Genomic DNA, 20,073 nt, shown 5'->3' on the forward strand with positions numbered 1-20,073 from the left:
TAGTTGGAGCAATTCAAAGACCTCAAAGAAAAAAAGACAATGAGCCTCATGCAACAACCGTTCGTACGCACAGATTTGTTCTTAAATCGTGCGTACGAGTGATTTAAGAGAATTTGCGCATTCACCAATCTTTTCGTATTTTACGTTTTCTTTCAGGTACGAACAGAATTTACAGTGATCCAGACCTGTCGTAGGAGTTTCCTAAAATAGTCCGCTGTTATTCAACTCAAGTTTGCTTGACTAATGGATTGTATATTTAATTACTTTGAAGCAAACATAAATAAATATATACATTATACCCCATAATTATGCTGACATTATTCTGTTTGACTTAAATTATGCACTAATTGAAGGTTAATTTGAATCTATATATATAAATATGCAGCTTGCTGGAGCCACAACTCCAGAGAGAAACACGCCGATCAAACCCAATTCCACCACACGTCCAGGTCCTCACCACCCTTGGATTTTTGGCCACTGGAACCTTTCAGAGGGAGATTGGAGACAGATCGGGGGTGTCCCAGTCCTCTGTGAGTCGTACGCTCCCCTTGGTCAGCAAAGCGCTCATCAGTTTATCACCCATGGTACATCAGATTCCCATAAACCTCTGTCCAACAAGTACAAATTAAGAGGGACTTTCATGCCGTGGCTGGACTGCCAAACATAACCGGAGCACGAGACACATATACGCATCAAAGCACCCGTGCTGTTGTGGAGCGCACTGAGCTGAAGGCCAGGTGGGTGTGTCTCCATACAGCGGGGGGGCAAACTGCTCTATAGCCCAGAGAAGGCATACCAGATCTGCAGAATATTGCCATGAACGAGGGTCTCCACCTGAACCAGCCCAGGCAGACAACATGCCAGAAGACCCCCCTCATGGACCCCCATCAAAGAGCCATCATGATGAGGCAACAACTGATTGCACGGCTTTAGTTGCAGTCATCGAGCGCCTGGCCATGGCGAGACGTTTTTTTTAAAGCCATTTTCATATCAAACCATTTCTTCTTTATTTCGGTGACATTGCGAACGACAGGTGACACAGAATTAACAGCACTCGTAATAACTTCCCATTTCTTGGCTTTAGCAGGTCCCGTAATTCCACTGCTGACACTGCTAAAAATGACAGATTTTCCTTTTTGGATCTCTGAAAGCAGAACTTCAATCTCAGAGCCCGTATTCTCATGACTCAACACTCAACACTTCCTGGCACAGGAGAGAGGAAGCACAGCCTTATATGGTACAATTTTGGGCATGGAGTATGCAAATCTACTATCCTCGTGCACGTGCAATTATATACGCACAGGTGGGATTCATCATTTACACAGGTCGTTTACACACTTTTTCCGAAGATAAGAGCGTTTGTTGAATCTGACGTGGCGTGTTCGTACGAGACCTTGTGAAAAAAGTAAGAGAAATTTAGAATAAAAATACGAAAATGTTCTTGCATGAGGCCCATTATGAGGAAACTGGTGCACCCCTCTGGAACCCGGCCTGGGGAAAGATGGCCGACTCGTGCCTGGTAGCCTAGTATTGGCTCCAGTGGGCTCGGCCAGGCTCAGCCCAAAAATGCCACGAGGCATAACTTCCTGTGGGCTCACCACCCGCAGAGTGAAACATCAAGGTTGAGTGCAATGTGAGCTGGGTGGCAGGCCTCACATTACATTACAGTCATTTTGCAGACGCTTTTATCCAAAGCGACTTACAATAAGTGTGTTCTACATCGGTAGGCAAAAGAACTTCAGGTCACAAGAAATCATAAGTGCATTTCCTTCCAAAACCAAACAGATAAGAGCATAACTAGTGATAGAGTAAGTGCGATAAGTCAGGTACCGAGACACATGGGAAGACAATTTAGAAAACAAAGACAATTTAGGAAACAAATAAGTGCGTAAGGAGCTAGGACGAAACGGGTGATGTCCTAAGAGGGCGGATCAGGGTAGTGTTTCCTGAAGACAAAGGCAAAGACAAAGGCCTGGTCATGCTTTCTAGAATGCGCCGCTGAGGGTGGCAGCATGTTGGAGTAGCTCTGTACCTCACATTGAGATTTTCTTTTTTTTCTAAATTTCATTCCTGTTTTTTCTTGGAAGAAATTGCATTTTTTGGACAACTGTTCCTTCCTGCCTTGGATGCTGTGCAGCTGGATTGATTTTTCCCAATACTTTTGTATATTTTACTCTTTTGTCATGATGCATCACCATAGCAACAAGGTGGTTTACAACAGGGAGCAGCTGATTAACATTGGAAAAGCAGAAATAATTCGACAACTGAAGCCAGAAATCCCACTGGAATTGAAAAGGAGGCGTCGTGGATGCAGAGCAGGAGCAAAGAGGAGAGAAAGAAAGAAGAAGTTCAAACCATCTCTGCCATCCGTCATCATGGGCAATGTAAGATCGTTAGCTAACAAGTTGGATGAACTTCTTGCCTTGACAAGGACTCAGCAAGAATATCGGGAATGTAGCATTATGTGTTTTACTGAGACATGGCTGCAGGATCATATCCCCGACTCCAGCGTCTCTCTGCCGGGCTTCCTGACTGTACGAGCAGATCGAGATTTAAAGAGTAGCAGGAAAAGGAAAGGGGGTGGATTGGCAGTGCTTGTCAACAACAGATGGTGTCACCCAGGACATGTTACTGTGAAGAGTCGTCTCTGCAGTTCTGACATTGAACTATTGGCAGTAAGTTTTCGTCCATATTATTTGCCAAGAGAGTTCACCAGTGTTGTTTTGGTGGCTGTTTACATTCCACCCTCAGCTGTTGCCGACACTGCATGTGATGTCATCAGTTCCGTTGTTGCTAAGATACAGACACAATACCCCAATTCTTTTGTGGCAATATCTGGTGATTTTAATCATGCCTCACTCTCTGCTACACTGCCAACTTTTCAACAGTTTGTCAGCTGCTCTACCAGAGAAAACAAGACATTGGATTTGTTTTACACAAATGTCAAGGATTCATACATTTCCAAATCAAGACCTCCCCTGGGAAAATCAGATCACAACCTTGTTTTTCTCTGTTCAGCATATAAACCCCTTGTCCAGAGACTACCTGTCACAAAAAGGACTGTTAGAAAGTGGACACAGGAAGCTGAAGAAGCCTTACAGGGTTGTTTTGATGCAACCGATTGGATTTCTATTTGTAAGCCACATGGAGAGGACATTAATGCCATGACTGAGTGTGTGACTGACTATATAAACTTCTGTGTGGACAACACCATCCCCACCAGAACAGTGAGATGCTTCCCTAATAACAAACCCTGGATCACCAGTGAGCTAAAGGAACTATTGAACAAGAAAAAAAGAGCCTTTAGGGAGCGAGACAGGGAGTTACTGAGGCGTATACAGAAGCAGCTCAAAGTCAAGATCAGAGAGAGCAAGGAGGTGTATAGAAAGAAGCTTGAGAGTAAACTGCAGAGGAACAATATCAGAGATGTGTGGTCAGGAATGAAGAAGATCACAGGCCTCAAACAGAGGGAGGATCGGATGGATGGAAGTCTGGACAGAACAAATGAGCTGAACACATTCTTCAACAGGTTCAGTTCAGGAACAAGCTCACCATCCTCCCCTCCTGTTCCCAGCCAAAGAGACATCCCACCCTCCTCTGACCCACAGCTTTCCTGTAACATCTCCACCTCCACCTCAGTCATGGATTCTTCTGCTTCCACTAGTTTGTCTTCAACCCAATCAGGAGATGCTGCTGTCCCCTTTGCCTCCCCCTCCCACTTTTCTGTTTCTATAAGTCAGGGGAAGAGGCAGTTGGAGAGACTGAACCGGAACAAGGCTGCAGGTCCAGATGGTGTCAGCCCCCGAGTCCTGAAGGCCTGTGCAGAGCAGCTCTGTGGGATTCTGCAACACCTTTTCAACCTTAGCTTGACCCAAGAGAAGGTACCACTGTTGTGGAAGACATCCTGTCTGGTTCCGGTACCAAAGAAAACTCACCCTTCAGTCATCAATGACTACAGACCTGTTGCCCTGACATCCCACATCATGAATGTCCTGGAGAGACTCCTGTTGACCCACCTGTGTAAGCAATTCAGCACATATCAGGACCCCCTGCAGTTTGCTTATCGCCATGGAGTTGGAGTTGAAGACGCTATCATACACCTGCTTCAACAAACCCACTGTCATCTGGACAAAGCAGGCAGCACTGTGAGGATCATGTTCTTTGATTTCTCCAGTGCATTTAACACAATTCAGCCTGATCTGCTTCGTCTGAAACTCCAGAAGACTCAGGTGGAGGCCTCAACAATCACCTGGATTAATGACTACCTGACAAACAGACCACAGTTTGTCAGACTGAAGAATTGTGTGTCTAACCAGGTGATCAGCAGCACAGGAGCACCACAGGGGACTGTACTCTCACCATTCCTTTTCACTCTGTACACTTCAGACTTCCAGTACAAGTCAGACTCCTGTCATCTACAGAAATATTCAGATGACTCTGCAGTTGTCGGGTGTATCAGAGATGGACAAGAAGCTGAGTACAGAGAGCTGGTGGACCGCTTTGTGGCATGGTGTGGGAACAATCATCTCATCTTGAATGTTAACAAAACAAAGGAGGTGATTGTAGATTTCAGGAGAAACAAGGTCAGATCAAACCCTGTTTCCATCATGGGAGAAGAAGTGGAGGTGGTTGAGGAATATAAATACCTTGGTGTTCATCTGGACAACAGACTGGACTGGAGACACAACAGTGAAGCCATCTACAAGAAAGGACAGAGCAGACTGTACTTCTTGAGGAAGCTAAGGTCCTTCAAGGTTTGCAACAAGATGTTGCAGATCTTCTACAAGTCTGTTGTTGAGAGCGTCATTTCCTCTGGCGTCATCTGTTGGGGCAGCAGCATCAGAACCAGGGACCTAAAAAGACTCAACAACCTGATAAGGAAGGCTGGTTCTGTTCTGGGGACGACTGTGGAACCTCTGGAGACAATAATGCAAAGAAGGATTTTGCATAAAATCAAGAGAATTATGGACAACCCTGAACATCCTCTCCATGAGACTGTTATCGGAAAACAGAGTCTCTTCAGTCAAAGGCTTCTTCAGTTTGGATGCAAAACGGACCGCTACAGGAAATCTTTCCTGCCCACAGCCATCAGCATCTATAATAACTCCTTGATTTAATTGAGTTACATCAACATTTAATTTCCCTGTGGGATAAATAAAGTATTTTTGAATTTGAATTGAATTGAATTGAATGCTGACCAGTGGAGTTCCCCAGGGGTCAATCCTGGGACTGCTATTGTTTAATCTGTACATGCTTCCCCTAGGCCAGCTAATGCGCAGCTATAATGTGTCCTACCACAACTATGCAGATGACACTCAGATCTAGCCTGGCTTAGCATAAAGACTGGAAGCAGGCACAGTTAGCGTAGCTCCGTAGCAGGTTTATCTGTCCTCCAGCAGCTGTAAACTGATGAACATCTTTCAGCTTGACTATTTAATATGGACACAGGTTTTATGTTGCAGACAGTTTCTTGTCCATCAGCATACACAATGTTTCACTCTTTTTTTTGTCTGTTGGTTAGTGGCTGGAGTCCATTGAAGTGACAAAGTCTACTCTGCAGCAGAAGATGCTGGACATTGAAAATGAGAAGGTAACAAAGTGGCTGCATCTCATCTCATATCTCTGATCACATGACCTCTGATGTTTTCTACCCCAAAACAAGTAGCTGTTTAATCCAAACTTTCCTGTGCATTTGTATTACAGCACAGTCATGTCATCCTGTTCACAGATGTAGTGATAAATGTTATTCTTTCAGCTAATAACAAGGTCAGTTTGAGCTCTTTTGAATCTGTGATTCTCAGAAACCTTGTAATGACCAGATCAGAAAACCCGATAATTCAACCAGACACAAGCTTAGTGGTAAAAGGTTTATTGGATCAAAGGTGCTGGACAGGAGTTGAATATAGCTGGAGTCCGGATAATCCTCCAATAAAGATGTGGGTCCGTGATGGTCAGAGTCCGCTCCTGGATACGGAGAACAGGGCCAGAGAAGACAATCAAGGGTTATCCAAAGTTAGGTATGATCCTGAGGGTCCAGGGAGGTCTTCTGGAAGCAGAGGGTTATAATCCACAAAACTGATTCAGGCAAAGGTCAGAACAGGAAATCAGGAAGACAAGGTAGAGAGGTGAGGCTAGACATCTGCTGGCTGTGAGGCTTGCGATAATCTGGCAGGGAACTCTGGCTGGAAGGAGTTGATCTAGGCGGAGTGCAGAGTGAGAGAGAGCAAACAAATTAATCAGGCACAGGTGAACATCATGAAAGCAATTAGTGTCAGAGCAAGGAACAGACCAGGAAATAAACAGATTCCAGGCTGCAACATTACAAACCTCTTGTGTTTGTTGTTGTTGTTGTGTATCGTCCACCTGGCCCTTGTTCTGAGTTTCTGTCTGAATTCTCAGAGTTTTTATCCCAGTTAGTGCTGAGTAAAGTTTCTGAGAAGAAATGTACATATAGAAGGTGTCTATCAGAGGATGCTGTAACCAGATTTCAAGAATTAATTCCATCATCCTTTTCTTCACTGCCATGTGCAGATATGACAGAGGACGACTTCCTAAACTTTACTCCAGCAACACTTTTAGAGGCAACGCATTTTCCTCTTTCAGTGCTGTCAGGGTCAGATGTGACAGATGTTGACAGATGTTGACAGTGATGTTCTGTGGTGCCAGCAAAGGTCAGATAAATGCATAACCAGCATGCTCCAAGACCATCCTCCATCTGTTCATGTGTGCAGCTGTGCATCAGGTGGAATATCCTGAACTGTGTGACAGTTCTGCTGCCGTCTGAACTCTTTGTGTTGCTGTGTTTTAGGCTCTGTTCAGTAAACAGAAAGGTTACCTGGACGAAGAGCTTGACTACAGAAAACAGTCCATGGATCAGGCCCATAAGGTCAGTGTGAGTTGGTGCATTCCTGGATGAAATACCTGTTTATTTCCCACCTTTTCCCCATATATCTGGAGGTGACACACTGAACAGGAACCTGATGACGTGCCAGACTGTGCACAGGTCATCAGTCAGCTGGAAGCACCACTAACCTCTTAGACTTTAACCTTTGTTCAGGTCACCAAACAGAAAATAAAAAGACAAACCTTTTCTTCTTCCAACTGTCTGTGGTTCAGAGGATCCTGGAGCTGGAGGCCATGCTGTTTGAGGCTCTGCAGCAGGAGGAGGACTCCAGGATTATGGGCTTAAAGATGGAGGAGGGTCGGCTGTCAGAGACACTGACAGAAGAAGAGAAGCAGGAGCTGAGGAGAGCCATGGACCAGTGGAAACGAACTCTGATGTGTGAGCTGAGGGAAAGAGATGCTCAGATCCTACGAGAGAGGATGGAGCTGCTGCAGCTCACCCAGCAGGTGAACATTTAATGAGAGAGAACCAAATTCTAACCGGCATCAAAGTTTAACTGGCACCAAAGTTTAACCGGCACCAAAGTCTAACCGGCACCAAAGTTTAACTGGCACCAAAGTTTAACCGGCATCAAAGTTTAACCGGCACCAAAGTTTAACCGGCACCAAAGTCTAACCGGCACCAAAGTTTAACTGGCACCAAAGTTTAACTGGCACCAAAGTTTAACCGGCATCAAAGTTTAACCGGCACCAAAGTTTAACCGGCACCAAAGTTTAACCGGCATCAAAGTTTAACCGGCACCAAAGTTTAACCGGCACCAAAGTTTAACCGGCACCAAAGTTTAACCGGCACCAAAGTTTAACCGGCACCAAAGTTTAACCGGCATCAAAGTTTAACCGGCACCAAAGTTTAACCGGCATCAAAGTTTAACCGGCACCAAAGTTTAACCGGCACCAAAGTTTAACCGGCACCAAAGTTTAACCGGCACCAAAGTTTAACCGGCATCAAAGTTTAACCGGCACCAAAGTTTAACCGGCATCAAAGTTTAACCGGCATCAAAGTTTAACCGGCACCAAAGTTTAACCGGCACCAAAGTTTAACCGGCACCAAAGTTTAACCGGCACCAAAGTTTAACCGGCACCAAAGTCTAACCGGCACCAAAGTCTAACCGGCACCACTCTGTAACCTTATAACATCCATGAAATCGTGTGTTTGTGTTGTGGGTAAGAAGACTACTCAAATAATAATGAAAACTAGAAAATTTCTGAAGACATTTTGATGGGTGCCAATCTACTGCCCGTCCAATCGATAAAGCCTATCGTTCAGTTAAAGTTGAGAGTCTCCTGTCACATATAAACTTTGAATGAGGTCTGTGCGATGTCGTATGGCTGAGTTATGAGGCCTCCAAAATAGGGCAATTTTTGGCATTTGAGGCAAAAGTGCCTTCTTTTTCTGTCCTTTTGACCATGAGTTTTAATCCTGATGCATATGCCTGGAACAAACCCTATAAAGTTGAGAGTCTCCTGTCCCATATAAACTTTGAATGAGTTCTCTGTGATGTTGTATGACTGAGTTATGAGGCCTCCTCTGCGAGGCCCAAAATTCCTAAGACAGGTATGATGAACACAGTTATGTCATTTTTATCAAGGTCCTGTTTAAAAAACAGTTTTTTTTGCATTTTAAAATGCATTTTGGGGCTCGTTAAGTGGTTTTCAATCGATTTTCCCATTGAATTTTGGGTCTCGCAGAGACAGGTCTGATGAAGACAGTTATGTCATTTTTTATCAAGGTCCTGTTTAAAATACAGCTTTAATGGCATTTTCAAAATGGCCTCATTTTGTGCTTTACAATCGATTTTCCCATTCCATTTTGCGTTTTCCATGCGTTTTCCCATCCGCATTTTTCTGACATTTTCCCATTTTGCCAGAATTCCTTTTGACTAATGAGAGCCAAACGAAATAGCACACCGTTCCCGATCAGTACGCACGCAACGGTGCGCTTTTTATGTCGGTCGAAGTATCGCTGCCAGACTAGTAGCACGCCGAACTTTAGGGCGGAAACGGGAAAATAATAATCTGGCACAAGAGTAAGATGCGTGTCTAATGCCTTCGGCATTAGCACCCATAATAATAATGAGATTTTGTCTTTTAAGTTTATTCAAAGGCACATAATATTTGAAGTCTCTTGTCTGGGAGCTCAGACCAAAAGCATCGAACAGAATCCACACATTCATTTTTATACTCCAAACGGGGGGTTATCTTCAAAGAACAAATGCCCCCCTTGCTCTGTTCAGGATCTGAGATAACACAGTTTACGAGGTGCCCCTTTATGACTTCCATGAGCTAAAACTCCTCAGGAAATGTCAACCATAAACCTACCTCTGATGAACTTAAAATCTGCTTTCCCTCAAATGACCAAACAAAGGGATCACAGGGTGAATGGGGTCATAGACAAGTCAGACTTTTAAAACCAAAGGGACAAATAAGAATTTTCCATCTCATTTGACAGAGGAACAAGGAGCTGGAGGAATGCATAGAAGCACAGAAACGTCAGATCAAAGAGCTGGAAGAGAAGGTGAGAAGTTTCAGATCAATCATGAACAACCTTATTTTGACTTTAAACCATCAGCAGCTCAGAGTTTTAATGATTCTCCACTCGTTTGTCTCCAGTTTTTGTTCCTGTTTCTCTTCTTCTCTTTGGCCTTTATCCTCTGGTCCTAACAGCAGCAGGTGAGTCGGCAGGTGTGCACGTTCACCTGTGCACGTTCACCTGTGGCAGCAGAGACGTTCCCCTTTGGTTCTCCTCTCAGTGTTTGCAGGCTTCCAGAGCAGCTGGAAGCAGCTCAGCGGGCTCAGACCACATCATGGAGGATTCTGAGGGTTCAGAACAAGCAGCACCCAATGAGGCTCAGCGGCCTATCAGAGGGTCAGCCAATCAGAGGGGAGCCCAGCCGTCAGCTGTCTCTGCGTCACACCGTCCCAGGCGGTCGCCGCGCTGCCTCGGAAACCAAGGACGGAGCTCCCTAGACAACAGGAAGTTCGGACTGAAACATCAAACCGGTGCTGGACTGAACCGGTGCTGGACCGAACCGGTGCTGGACCGAACCGGGTCTGGACCGAACTGGTGCTGGACCAAACCGGTGCTGGACCAAACCGGGTCTGGACCGAACCGGTGCTGGACCAAACCGGTGCTGGACCAGCTTAACCAGCTGATTTTCTAGGACTCGTGGATTTTAATATTTGTCTAAATTCAGTCAGAGAACTAAAGCAACTATCCTCTGTACTTTATCCTCCTGGTTCATCCTCCTGGTTCATCCTCCTGGTTCATCCTTCTGGTTTATCCTCCTGGTTCATCCTCCTGGTTCATCCTCCTGGTTCATCCTCCTGGTTTATCCTCCTGGTTTTTCTTCCTGGTTCATCCTCCTGGTTCATCCTCCTGGTTTATCCTCCTGGTTCATCCTCCTGGTTCATCCTCCTGGTTCATCCTCCTGGTTCATCCTCCTGGTTTATCCTCCTGGTTCATCCTCCTGGTTCATCCTCCTGGTTTATCCTCCTGGTTCATCTCACAACATCAAGAGATCAAGTTCATGGACCTGCAGAACAAAGCAAAGCGATGCTCCGATCCACAGAAAAAAGCCGTGTTGGACAGTAGAACCTGGTTCGGTTAACCGGCTGCACTCACTGGTTCAGAACTTGTTGACATCAGGCAGGACTGATCTCAGCCGGCTGAAACCGTCGGACCCTGTTGGGATGGTCAGAGCGTCAGAGGGAAACAAATCAGTAGAAAACAGGGAGTTCAGCAGCAAATCTGAAAAATGAAATGATAAAGGAAACTAAAGAATAAACAGATGTGGAAATATTTGTAGCATTTATTCTAATCCTGTCCATCTTGCTTTATTTTTTCCATTTTCTTTTGCTTCATTTTATTTATGAATAACTGCGATTCTGTGTGCATGTGTGGGGAATTCCTCACATTTAGGGTCCAAAAAACCCCCAGACCTTAATCCCACAGAGAAAACCCCCAAATTCTGACAAACTCCAACCATTGATGATGGGCGGCATCGGGCAGAATGTGGCCCGGAAGTTGACTGACAAACGGTAGAGATCTTTTTAAGAGATCTTAAAAAAGAAGGGCCAACACCGCAGATATCGACTCTTTGTTTAAGCTGTCAGTAAAAGCTTTTGAAACGTATTAAATCCTTCAGTTCACCAAAGAAACATCTGACAGAAAGATCTAAAAACACAGAAGCAGCAAACTTTGTGAAAACCAACATTTGCATCATTCTCTAAAATGTTGTCACAGCTGTAAGCATCAACTAAAGTTCAATCAGGCCGACAAACACGGTCCAAAGTTCTGCAGAATAAGATGTGAACGGTTCCTAAAGTCCTCCTCATTCTGGGGAAAAAGGTTAAGGTTCTGATTAAAGGTTCTGATTAAAGTTATTTTGATTCAAGGTTCTGATTAAAGGGTGTCCATATGTGCACTTGGCACCAGGACACCCTGGGCCGCAGCTCGATGATCGACTTTGTGGTCGTATCGTCGGACTTGCGGCCGTATGTCCTGGACACTCGGGTGAAGAGAGGGGCGGAGCTTCAACTGATCACCACCTGGTGGTGAGTTGGCTCCGCTGGTGGGGGAGGAAACCGGTCAGACCTGGCAGGCCCAAACGTATTGTGAGGGTCTGCTGGCAGATCGGGGTGGTGGTCCCCCTCTTCAAAGAAAATGACCGGAGGGTGTGTTCCAACTATAGGGGGATCCCACTCCTCAGCCTCCCTGGTAAGGTCTATTCGGGGGGTACTGGAGAGGAGGATCCGCTGGATAATCGAATCTCGGGTTCAGGAGGTGCAGTGTGGTTTTCGTGCTGGCCGTGGAACAGTGGACCAGCTCTATACCCTCCGCAGGATCCTGGAGGGAGCATGGGAGTTTGTCCAACCGGTCTACATGTGTTTTGTGGACTTGGAGAAGGCGTTCGACCGTGTCCATCGGGGACTCTTGTGGGGGGTGCTCCGGGAGTATGGAGTGCCGGACTCCTTGATATGGGCTGTTCGGTCTCTGTATGACCGGTGTCAGAGTTTGGTCCGTATTGCCGGCAGTAAGTCGGACATGTTTCCTGTGAGGGTTGGACTCCGTCAGGGCTGCCCTTTGTCACCGATTCTGTTCATAATTTTTATGGACAGAATTTCTAGGCGCAGCCAGGGCGTTGAGGGGGGACCGTTTTGGCGCCCTCAGAATCGGGTCTCTGCTCTTTGCGGACGATGCGGTTCTGTTGGCGTCGTCGGGCCGTGACCTTCAGCTCTCACTGAAGTGGTTTGCAGCCGAGTGTGAAGCGGCTGGGATGAGAATCAGCACCTCCAAATCTGAGACCGTGGTCCTCAGCCGGAAAAGGGTGGAATAACCTCTCCGGGTCGGGAATGAGATCCTTCCCCAAGTGGAGGAGTTCAAGTATCTCGGGGTCTTGTTCACGAGTGAGGGACGAATGGAGCAGGAGGTTGACAGGCGGATTGGTGCGGCGTCTGCAGTGACGCGGGCTCTGCACCGGCCCGTCGTGGTGAAGAAGGAGCTGAGCCAGAAGGCCAAGCTCTTGATTTACCGGTCAGTCTACGTTCCTACCCTCACCTATGGTCACGAGCTGTGGGTAGGGACCGAAAGAACGAGATCCTACCCTCACCTATGGTCACGAGGTGTGGGTAGTGACCGAAAGAACGAGATCCTACCCTCACCTATGGTCACGAGCTGTGGGTAGTGACCGAAAGAACGAGATCCTACCCTCACCTATGGTCACGAGCTGTGGGTAGTGACCGAAAGAACGAGATCTCCAATACAAGCGGCAAAAATGAGTTTCCTCCGCAGGGTGTCAGATGAGGTGGCTCGGGCATCTGGTTAGGATGCCTCCTGGGGCATCTGGTTAGGACGCCTCCTGGGGCATCTGGTTAGGACGCCTCCTGGGGCATCTGGTTAGGACGCCTCCTGGGGCATCTGGTTAGGACGCCTCCTGGGGCATCTGGTTAGGATGCCTCCTGGACGCCTCCCTGGTGAGGTGTTCCGGGCCCGTCCCTCTGGGAGGAGACCCCGGGGAAGACCCAGGACACGTTGGAGAGACTATGTATCTATGGCCTGGGAACGCCTCGGGGTGCCCCCAGAAGAGCTGGAGGAAGTGGCCGGGGACGGGGACGCCTGGGTTTCTGTGGCCGGGGACGGGGACGCCTGGGTTTCTGTGGCCGGGGACGGGGACGCCTGGGCTTCTGTGGCTGGGGACGGGGACGCCTGGGTTTCTGTGACCGGGGGCGGGAACGCCTGGGTTTCTGTGACCGGGGACGGGGACGCCTGGGTTTCTGTGACCGGGGACGGGGACGCCTGGGTTTCTGTGACCGGGGACGGGGACGCCTGAGTTTCTGTGACCGGGGACGGGGACGCCTGGGTTTCTGTGACCGGGGACGGGGACGCCTGGGTTTCTGTGGCCGGGGACGGGGACGCCTGGGTTTTTGTGCTCAAGCTGCTGCCCCCGCGACCCGATCCCCGGAGAAGATGATGGATGGATGGATGGATGGATGGTTCTGACTAAAGATTCTGATTAAAGGTTCTGATTAAAGGTTCTGACCAAAGGTTCTGATTAAAGGTTCTGACTAAAGGTTCTGATTAAAGTTATTCTGGATAAAAAGCGCTGATTGATGAGTGAAAGTTAAAAGAAGTTAAAGATGAAACATGAGAGTTTCATACAGACTCAGTTATTGTCCAGAGTACATGTGCACATGCACGTAAACATCACACGTGCACGTGCACACACACGTATGTGTGATGTGAGTGAATCTGACGGGGGCAGAAATCCAGTTCAAACTGAGGCGACTTCACATCATCAGCAGTAATGAGCACTGACCTGTTTCTGTGCACGTGTGTGTGTGTTACTGGGAGCTTCCTATATTTGTGGGGTCCTTTACATGGACCCTAAACAGCTGACAGGACAGCGTCTGAGCATCCGTCAGGTCACATGACTTCCCCCTGAGTAAATATCCAATCACATCAGGGATCAATAAGCTTCCTTTGACTACCTGGAAGAGTTCAGGATTGGACTCCATGTTGGTGAAGCCTCCATCATGGTGTTTCTGCTCAGTTTAAGGTCACAGTCCCCCCCTCCTCCTCCCATCCTCCTCCTCCCATCCTCCTCCTCCTCCTCCTCCTCCTCCTCCTCCTCCTCTTCTTCTTCTCCTCGTCTCTGAGCAGATCACATCTTTGCAGCATGTCTGAGAGGAGGTTCTGTCAGGAGGACGACTGCTCCTCGCTGCTCTCTCGGCTCGGCTCCGACTCTCCTCGCCCTCGGATGAAATATGGCGGCATGTTCTCCAACGTGGAAGGAGCCTTCGAGAACAAAACCCTGAACTTTGAGTCCTTCAGTCCCCGGACGGCACGGCGCCGAGAGGCTGCGGGAGGACGGACGGTCGTGTTTCCCTCTGGACACGCCCAGGAAAACTACGGCAAGAGAAAGGTTCAAAGATAATTTACTGTGATAATTCAAGTCTGTTTCTGTGTGAACTTTGACCCCGAACACCTCAGGCTGCATGTTGCTGTGAACTTTGACCCCAAACTTTGACCTGCATGTTGCTGTGAACTTTGACTTTGAACACCTGAGACACAAACAAACCTTTGTTCTGCACAGCTCAGACTGACAGATGTTGGCAGATGTTTTTTGAGATTAACATTTTTTATTTTCATTACTTCAACAATACAATAACAACAGTAACCCCCCCTCAGCACCATCCATGCTGATCCCTTTTTGGTTACTAACACCTACTACTGTGCTCCTTCATGTAGCTTCACCATTTGCATCAATGTAGACGACACATAAGTTAACTATAACAAAATTAGACACAGAAAATAGCTCCAAACAAGGTCGATACATCAAATTGGTAAAATAAGATAAATAATTGGTTAACAAAAAATAAATAATCAACAATAAGAAGAAGCACTGTTATGTATTTATCCACCACTACTTAAAACTTGCATCTCTCCACTATATGACCCCTTTCAGGAGTATTTGCCCCACTTTGCTTCATGTAGATCCAGTCCGCCCAGTCGTTTATGACATTTTCTCGAATGCTGCAACTCGTGCCGTCTCCACAGCCCACTCATGAAGAGAGGGCACCCCCCCTCCGTCTTCCATCCCCCGATAAGTACTTGTCTGCCAATCATGATGCTGGTTTGGATATAACTTTTGATATGTTTATCCTGTGCTGTCAGAACTGAATGATCACCCAAAATAAATAATCTAGGGCTAAATGGCATTTGTATCGTAAGTTAAATTATCATAAATATTAGTTCAGAATTGTTGGACTTTATCACATGACCATAAAACATGAACTAAACTACCTTCTTCAGACTTGATGTGAGTAATAATCCTAATCTAAATAATCTGGAAGGAGTCCAATTAAAGCGATGTATAATTTTGAATTGAATGAGACGCACTCTTGCATCCCTTGAAACTACATTAATATTTTTACAGATTCTGTTCCAATCTTCATCCCTAAATGTCAGGTTCAGATCCCTTTCCCACGTCTTCTGCAGGGCTGAAATGGGCCCGTTGCCATCTTTGGCAGCCCTAAACCCCCCCCCTATCCGCTGGTCTTTGTAACTTCCTGAGATTTAAACAGGGGCGTTTACCATTCCAAATAAATATCTTGGATATCCTGTCAAACCTTTTACAATAATAATGGGGAATTTCTAAGGGGAGGGACTGGATAAGATCATTAATTTTGGGAACACAGTTCATTTTTAGAAACATTAACTTTATCTGCCATAGACAAATTAAGAGTTGCCCCTCTCTCAACAGCACAAGAATTTTTTTGTAATAATGTGTCAAAATTGAGTTTGATCAAATCTTTCAGCTGTCCAGGAAATTGGATACCTAAATACATAATACCTTGCAGAGGCCACTTAAATGCACCTGGATGAAAGGCAGTGGGGGGGCAATAAGCTGTTAATGGGAGTTGGACCAGTTCACCCTGTAAACCCGAGAATGTTGAAAACGAGTTTATGATCTCCAGAAGGCACGGTACAGATCTGCTGGGGTCAGACACCAGGAATAAAATGTCATCGGCGTAAAGCATTCATTTATGTACCAATGACAGCTGGGAAACCAGTCGCCCATGTCCAGCTGCTGAAGAGGCTCAAACAGAAAAGCAGGAGACAGGGGCGACCCTCGCCTGGTTGATGTTGGCAGATGTTTGATTGTTTTGGTTTATTTCAGATGTTTGATTGTTTTGGTTTATTTCAGTCCTGTCCGTGATTTGAGGCTCTGACGTAATTTAATCTGGGACTTCCGGTTCTTTTGGGTCAGGACTCACTTTAACCCATACACCGAGCCAAAGGTCGGGTGTTTCCTACGTTTTTATTTTGAAGTTCTCACCGGAAGTTGTGTGCGCGTGCATTGTCTACAGCATGACGTCAGAAGTGACGGGGGCAACAATAGCAGACTGCGCGTGCCTGAATGTGAGCGGATCAATCTGCCGATAACAAATCGATCAGGATGTCGTACCAGACCAAGAAGAGACCAGCGGTAGGTCCAACCCGAACCAAGCCGAACCAAGCCGAGCCGAGCCGAGCCGAGCCGAGATAAGCGGGCGTGGAAACGGGATGCTGCAGATCCGCCTGTCAATCACCGCGCCGGTGCGAGCACGCGGAGGCTGAGGGCAGGAGAACCGGGCAGGACAACCGGGAGGTGTTGAGCAGCGGGCCGTTCAGGCCGGTTCGGTTCGGTGCGGCTCGCAGGGGGGATTCTGGGGGTTCTGCAGCGCACCGCGTTCATATCTGCAGGGGGGGGGGGGGGGGGTTGAGCGCTGCACAATGAGATTCTGACCCAGTTCATCGGTACTTTATGACGTTGAAACTGTGTGACGTCAGAGCCGATCTTTAAAAACACAGCAGCTGATCTGTTGGTGTTAAGGTTCTGTAATTAATCAATAATCAGCATTTAACCAATAACCAGCATTTCATCAATAACCAGCCTTTAATCAATGATCAGCATTTAATCAATATCCAGCCTTTAATCAATGATCAGCATTTAATCAATATCCAGCCTTTAATCAATGATCAGCATTTAATCAATAACCAGCCTTTAATCAATGATCAGCATTTAATCAATAATCAGCCTTTAATCAATGATCAGCATTTAATCAATAACCAGCATTTAATCAATTATCAGCATTTAATCAATAACCAGCATTTAATCAATAATCAGCATTTAATCAATAATCAGCATTTAATCAATAATTAGCATTTAATCAATAATCAGCATTTAATCAATGATCAGCATTTAATCAATAATCAGCATTTAATCAATAACCAGCATTTAATCAATGACCAGCATTTAATCAATAATCAGTATTTAATCAATAATCAGTATTTAATCAATAATAAGCCTTTAATCAGCATTTAATTAGCATTAACCGTCTTCCTCAGTTAGGTTTAGACTCTTCCTCGGTTAGGTTTAGACTCTTCCTCGGTTAGGTTAGGGTTAGAGTCTTCCTCGGTTAGGTTTAGACTCTTCCTCGGTTAGGTTAGGGTTAGATTCTTCCTCGGTTAGGTTTAGACTCTTCCTCGGTTAGGTTAGGGTTAGAGTCTTCCTCGGTTAGGTTTAGACTCTTCCTCGGTTAGGTTAGGGTTAGATTCTTCCTCGGTTAGGTTTAGACTCTTCCTCGGTTAGGTTAGGGTTAGATTCTTCCTCGGTTAGGTTTAGGTTTAGACTCTTCCTCGGTTAGGTTTAGGTTTAGACTCTTCCTCGGTTAGGTTTAGGTTTAGACTCTTCCTCGGTTAAGTTTAGGGTTAGACTCTTCCTCGGTTAGGTTTAGGTTTAGACTCTTCCTCGGTTAGGTTTAGGGTTAGACTCTTCCTCGGTTAGGTTTAGGTTTAGACTCTTCCTCGGTTAGGTTTAGGGTTAGACTCTTCCTCGGTTAGGTTTAGGTTTAGACTCTTCCTCGGTTAGGTTTAGGTTTAGACTCTTCCTCGGTTAGGGTTAGAGTTAGAGTCTTCCTCGGTTAGGGTTAGAGTTAGAGTCTTCCTCGGTTAGGGTTAGGGTTAGACTCTTCCTCGTTTAGGGTTAGACTCTTCCTCGTTTAGGGTTAGAGTTAGACTCTTCCTCGGTTAGGGTTAGACTCTTCCTCGGTTAGGTTTAGGTTTAGACTCTTCCTCGGTTAGGGTTAGGGTTAGACTCTTCCTCGGTTAGGGTTAGACTCTTCCTCGGTTAGGGTTAGGGTTAGACTCTTCCTCGTTTAGGGTTAGGGTTAGACTCTTCCTCGTTTAGGGTTAGACTCTTCCTCGGTTAGGGTTAGGGTTAGACTCTTCCTCGGTTAGGGCTAGAGTTAGACTCTTCCTCGGTTAGGGTTAGAGTTAGAGTTAGAGTCTTCCTCGGTTAGGGTTAGGGTTAGACTCTTCCTCGGTTAGGGTAAGGGTTAGAGTTAGAGTCTTCCTCGGTTAGGGTTAGAGTTAGAGTTAGAGTCTTCCTCGGTTAGGGTTAGGGTTAGACTCTTCCTCGGTTAGGGTAAGGGTTAGAGTTAGAGTCTTCCTCGGTTAGGGTTAGGGTTAGAGTTAGTCTTCCTCGGTTAGGGTTAGGGTTAGACTCTTACTCGGTTAGAGTTAGACTCTTCCTCGGTTAGGGTTAGGGTTAGACTCTTACTCGGTTAGAGTTAGAGTCTTCCTCGGTTAGGGTTAGGGCTAGACTCTTCCTCGGTTAGGGTTAGGGTTAGACTCTTACTCGGTTAGGGTTAGGGTTAGAGTCTTCTAACCCTAGAGTGATCCTCCTCCTTTCCTGTTAGCGCTCTGTCTGCACTCTCTGTCTGCAGTCTCTGTCTGCCCGGATAGTCTTAAAGCTGAGCAGAGAGCTGTTACAGCTGTTCCTGCAGCCAGGTCCACGAGTACAGCATCTGTTGTTAACCAGCTCTGTGATCCTCCTCCTTTCCTGTTACTGCTCTGTCTGCAGTCTCTGTCTGCCCGGATAGTCTTAAAGCTGAGCAAAGAGCTGTTACAGATGTTCCTGCAGCCAGGTATCAGCCTGATATTCCTGCCGTGTCCTCATTGGGGCTCCAAGCTCGTCCATTTTATCCACCAGTGATCTCAGATTGATGATCAGGGGAACTAATTGTTTAAACTTCCTCCTCCTTTTCCTCCATTAAATGTTTCTGATGCTGGAGTCACAGGGTGAACCAACGCCTCCTGGTAGCTTCAGTAAATTCAACACAATCTCAGAGCTCATCCTGATTAACCCATAATCCTCCATGTCCAGGGTGACCGTCTGATTGTTAAAGGAGGAAGGATCGTCAACGACGACCAGTCGTTCTACGCTGATGTCTTCATTGAGGACGGGACCATCAAGTAAATAAACTCTATGATAAACTCTGACCCCTGATCATGTGTTTCCCTAGATCTGTTTACCCCCCGTGGCCTCCAGGTGGCAGTCTGACACTTTCTGACAGTTTCTGACACTTTCTGACACTTTCTGACGGTTTCTGACAGTTTCTGACAGTCTCTGACAGTTTCAGACAGTCTGACAGTTTCTGACGGTTTCTGACGGTTTCTGACGGTTTCTGACAGTTTCTGACAGTTTCTGACAGTCTCTGACAGTTTCAGACAGTCTGACAGTTTCTGACACTTTCTGACACTTTCTGACAGTTTCTGACAGTTTCTGACGGTTTCTGACACTTTCTGACACTTTCTGACACTTTCTGACGGTTTCTGACAGTTTCTGACAGTCTCTGACAGTTTCAGACAGTCTGACAGTTTCTGACAGTTTCTGACAGTTTCTGACGGTTTCTGACAGTCTCTGACAGTTTCTGACAGTTTCTGACGGTTTCTGACAGTTTCTGACAGTCTGACAGTTTCTGACGGTTTCTGACAGTTTCTGACAGCCTGACAGTTTCTGACAGTCTCTGACAGTTTCTGACGGTTTCTGACAGTTTCTGACGGTTTCTGACAGTTTCTGACAGTTTCTGACAGTCTGACAGTTTCTGACTGCCTGACAGTTTCTGACAGTTTGTGACACTTTCTGACAGTTTCTGACAGTTTCTGACAGTCTGACAGTTTCTGACTGCCTGACAGTTTCTGACAGTCTCTGACAGTTTCTGACAGTCTCTGACAGTTTCTGACGGTTTCTGACAGTTTCTGACGGTTTCTGACAGTTTCTGACAGTTTCTGACAGTCTGACAGTTTCTGACTGCCTGACAGTTTCTGACAGTCTCTGACAGTTT

At 46.3% G+C, this 20,073-nt stretch overlaps 2 protein-coding genes across 7 annotated transcripts in view; both read left to right on the forward strand.

The window, feature by feature from the left end:
• Nucleotides 1-10,702, forward strand: part of jakmip3 (Janus kinase and microtubule interacting protein 3) — a 43,431-nt gene extending 32,729 nt beyond the window's left edge. For all 5 annotated transcript variants that reach the window (XM_075457633.1, XM_075457635.1, XM_075457636.1 and 2 more), the window contains 6 exons: nt 5,522-5,590; nt 6,809-6,886; nt 7,117-7,350; nt 9,353-9,418; nt 9,514-9,573; nt 9,654-10,702. In XM_075457633.1, the coding sequence (XP_075313748.1) occupies nt 5,522-5,590; nt 6,809-6,886; nt 7,117-7,350; nt 9,353-9,418; nt 9,514-9,564 (498 nt within the window). In that variant the 3' untranslated portion in view covers nt 9,565-9,573; nt 9,654-10,702. The remainder of the gene's footprint in view (nt 1-5,521; nt 5,591-6,808; nt 6,887-7,116; nt 7,351-9,352; nt 9,419-9,513; nt 9,574-9,653) is intronic.
• Nucleotides 10,703-13,258: 2,556 nt separating this feature from the next.
• dpysl4 (dihydropyrimidinase like 4) overlaps nt 13,259-20,073 on the forward strand; it is a 29,816-nt gene continuing 23,001 nt past the window's right edge. The window contains exons 1-2 of one of the 2 annotated variants that reach the window (XM_075456875.1): nt 13,259-14,324; nt 19,113-19,201. In XM_075456875.1, coding sequence (XP_075312990.1) covers nt 14,079-14,324; nt 19,113-19,201 — 335 coding nt within the window. In that variant the 5' untranslated portion in view covers nt 13,259-14,078. Of the gene's footprint in view, nt 14,325-16,296; nt 16,392-19,112; nt 19,202-20,073 lie in introns of those variants that run through there. The other variant, XM_075456876.1, reaches the window with a different exon arrangement.

This window comes from Odontesthes bonariensis, chromosome 23 (assembly GCF_027942865.1).
Source record: "Odontesthes bonariensis isolate fOdoBon6 chromosome 23, fOdoBon6.hap1, whole genome shotgun sequence".
NCBI lineage: Eukaryota > Metazoa > Chordata > Actinopteri > Atheriniformes > Atherinopsidae > Odontesthes > Odontesthes bonariensis.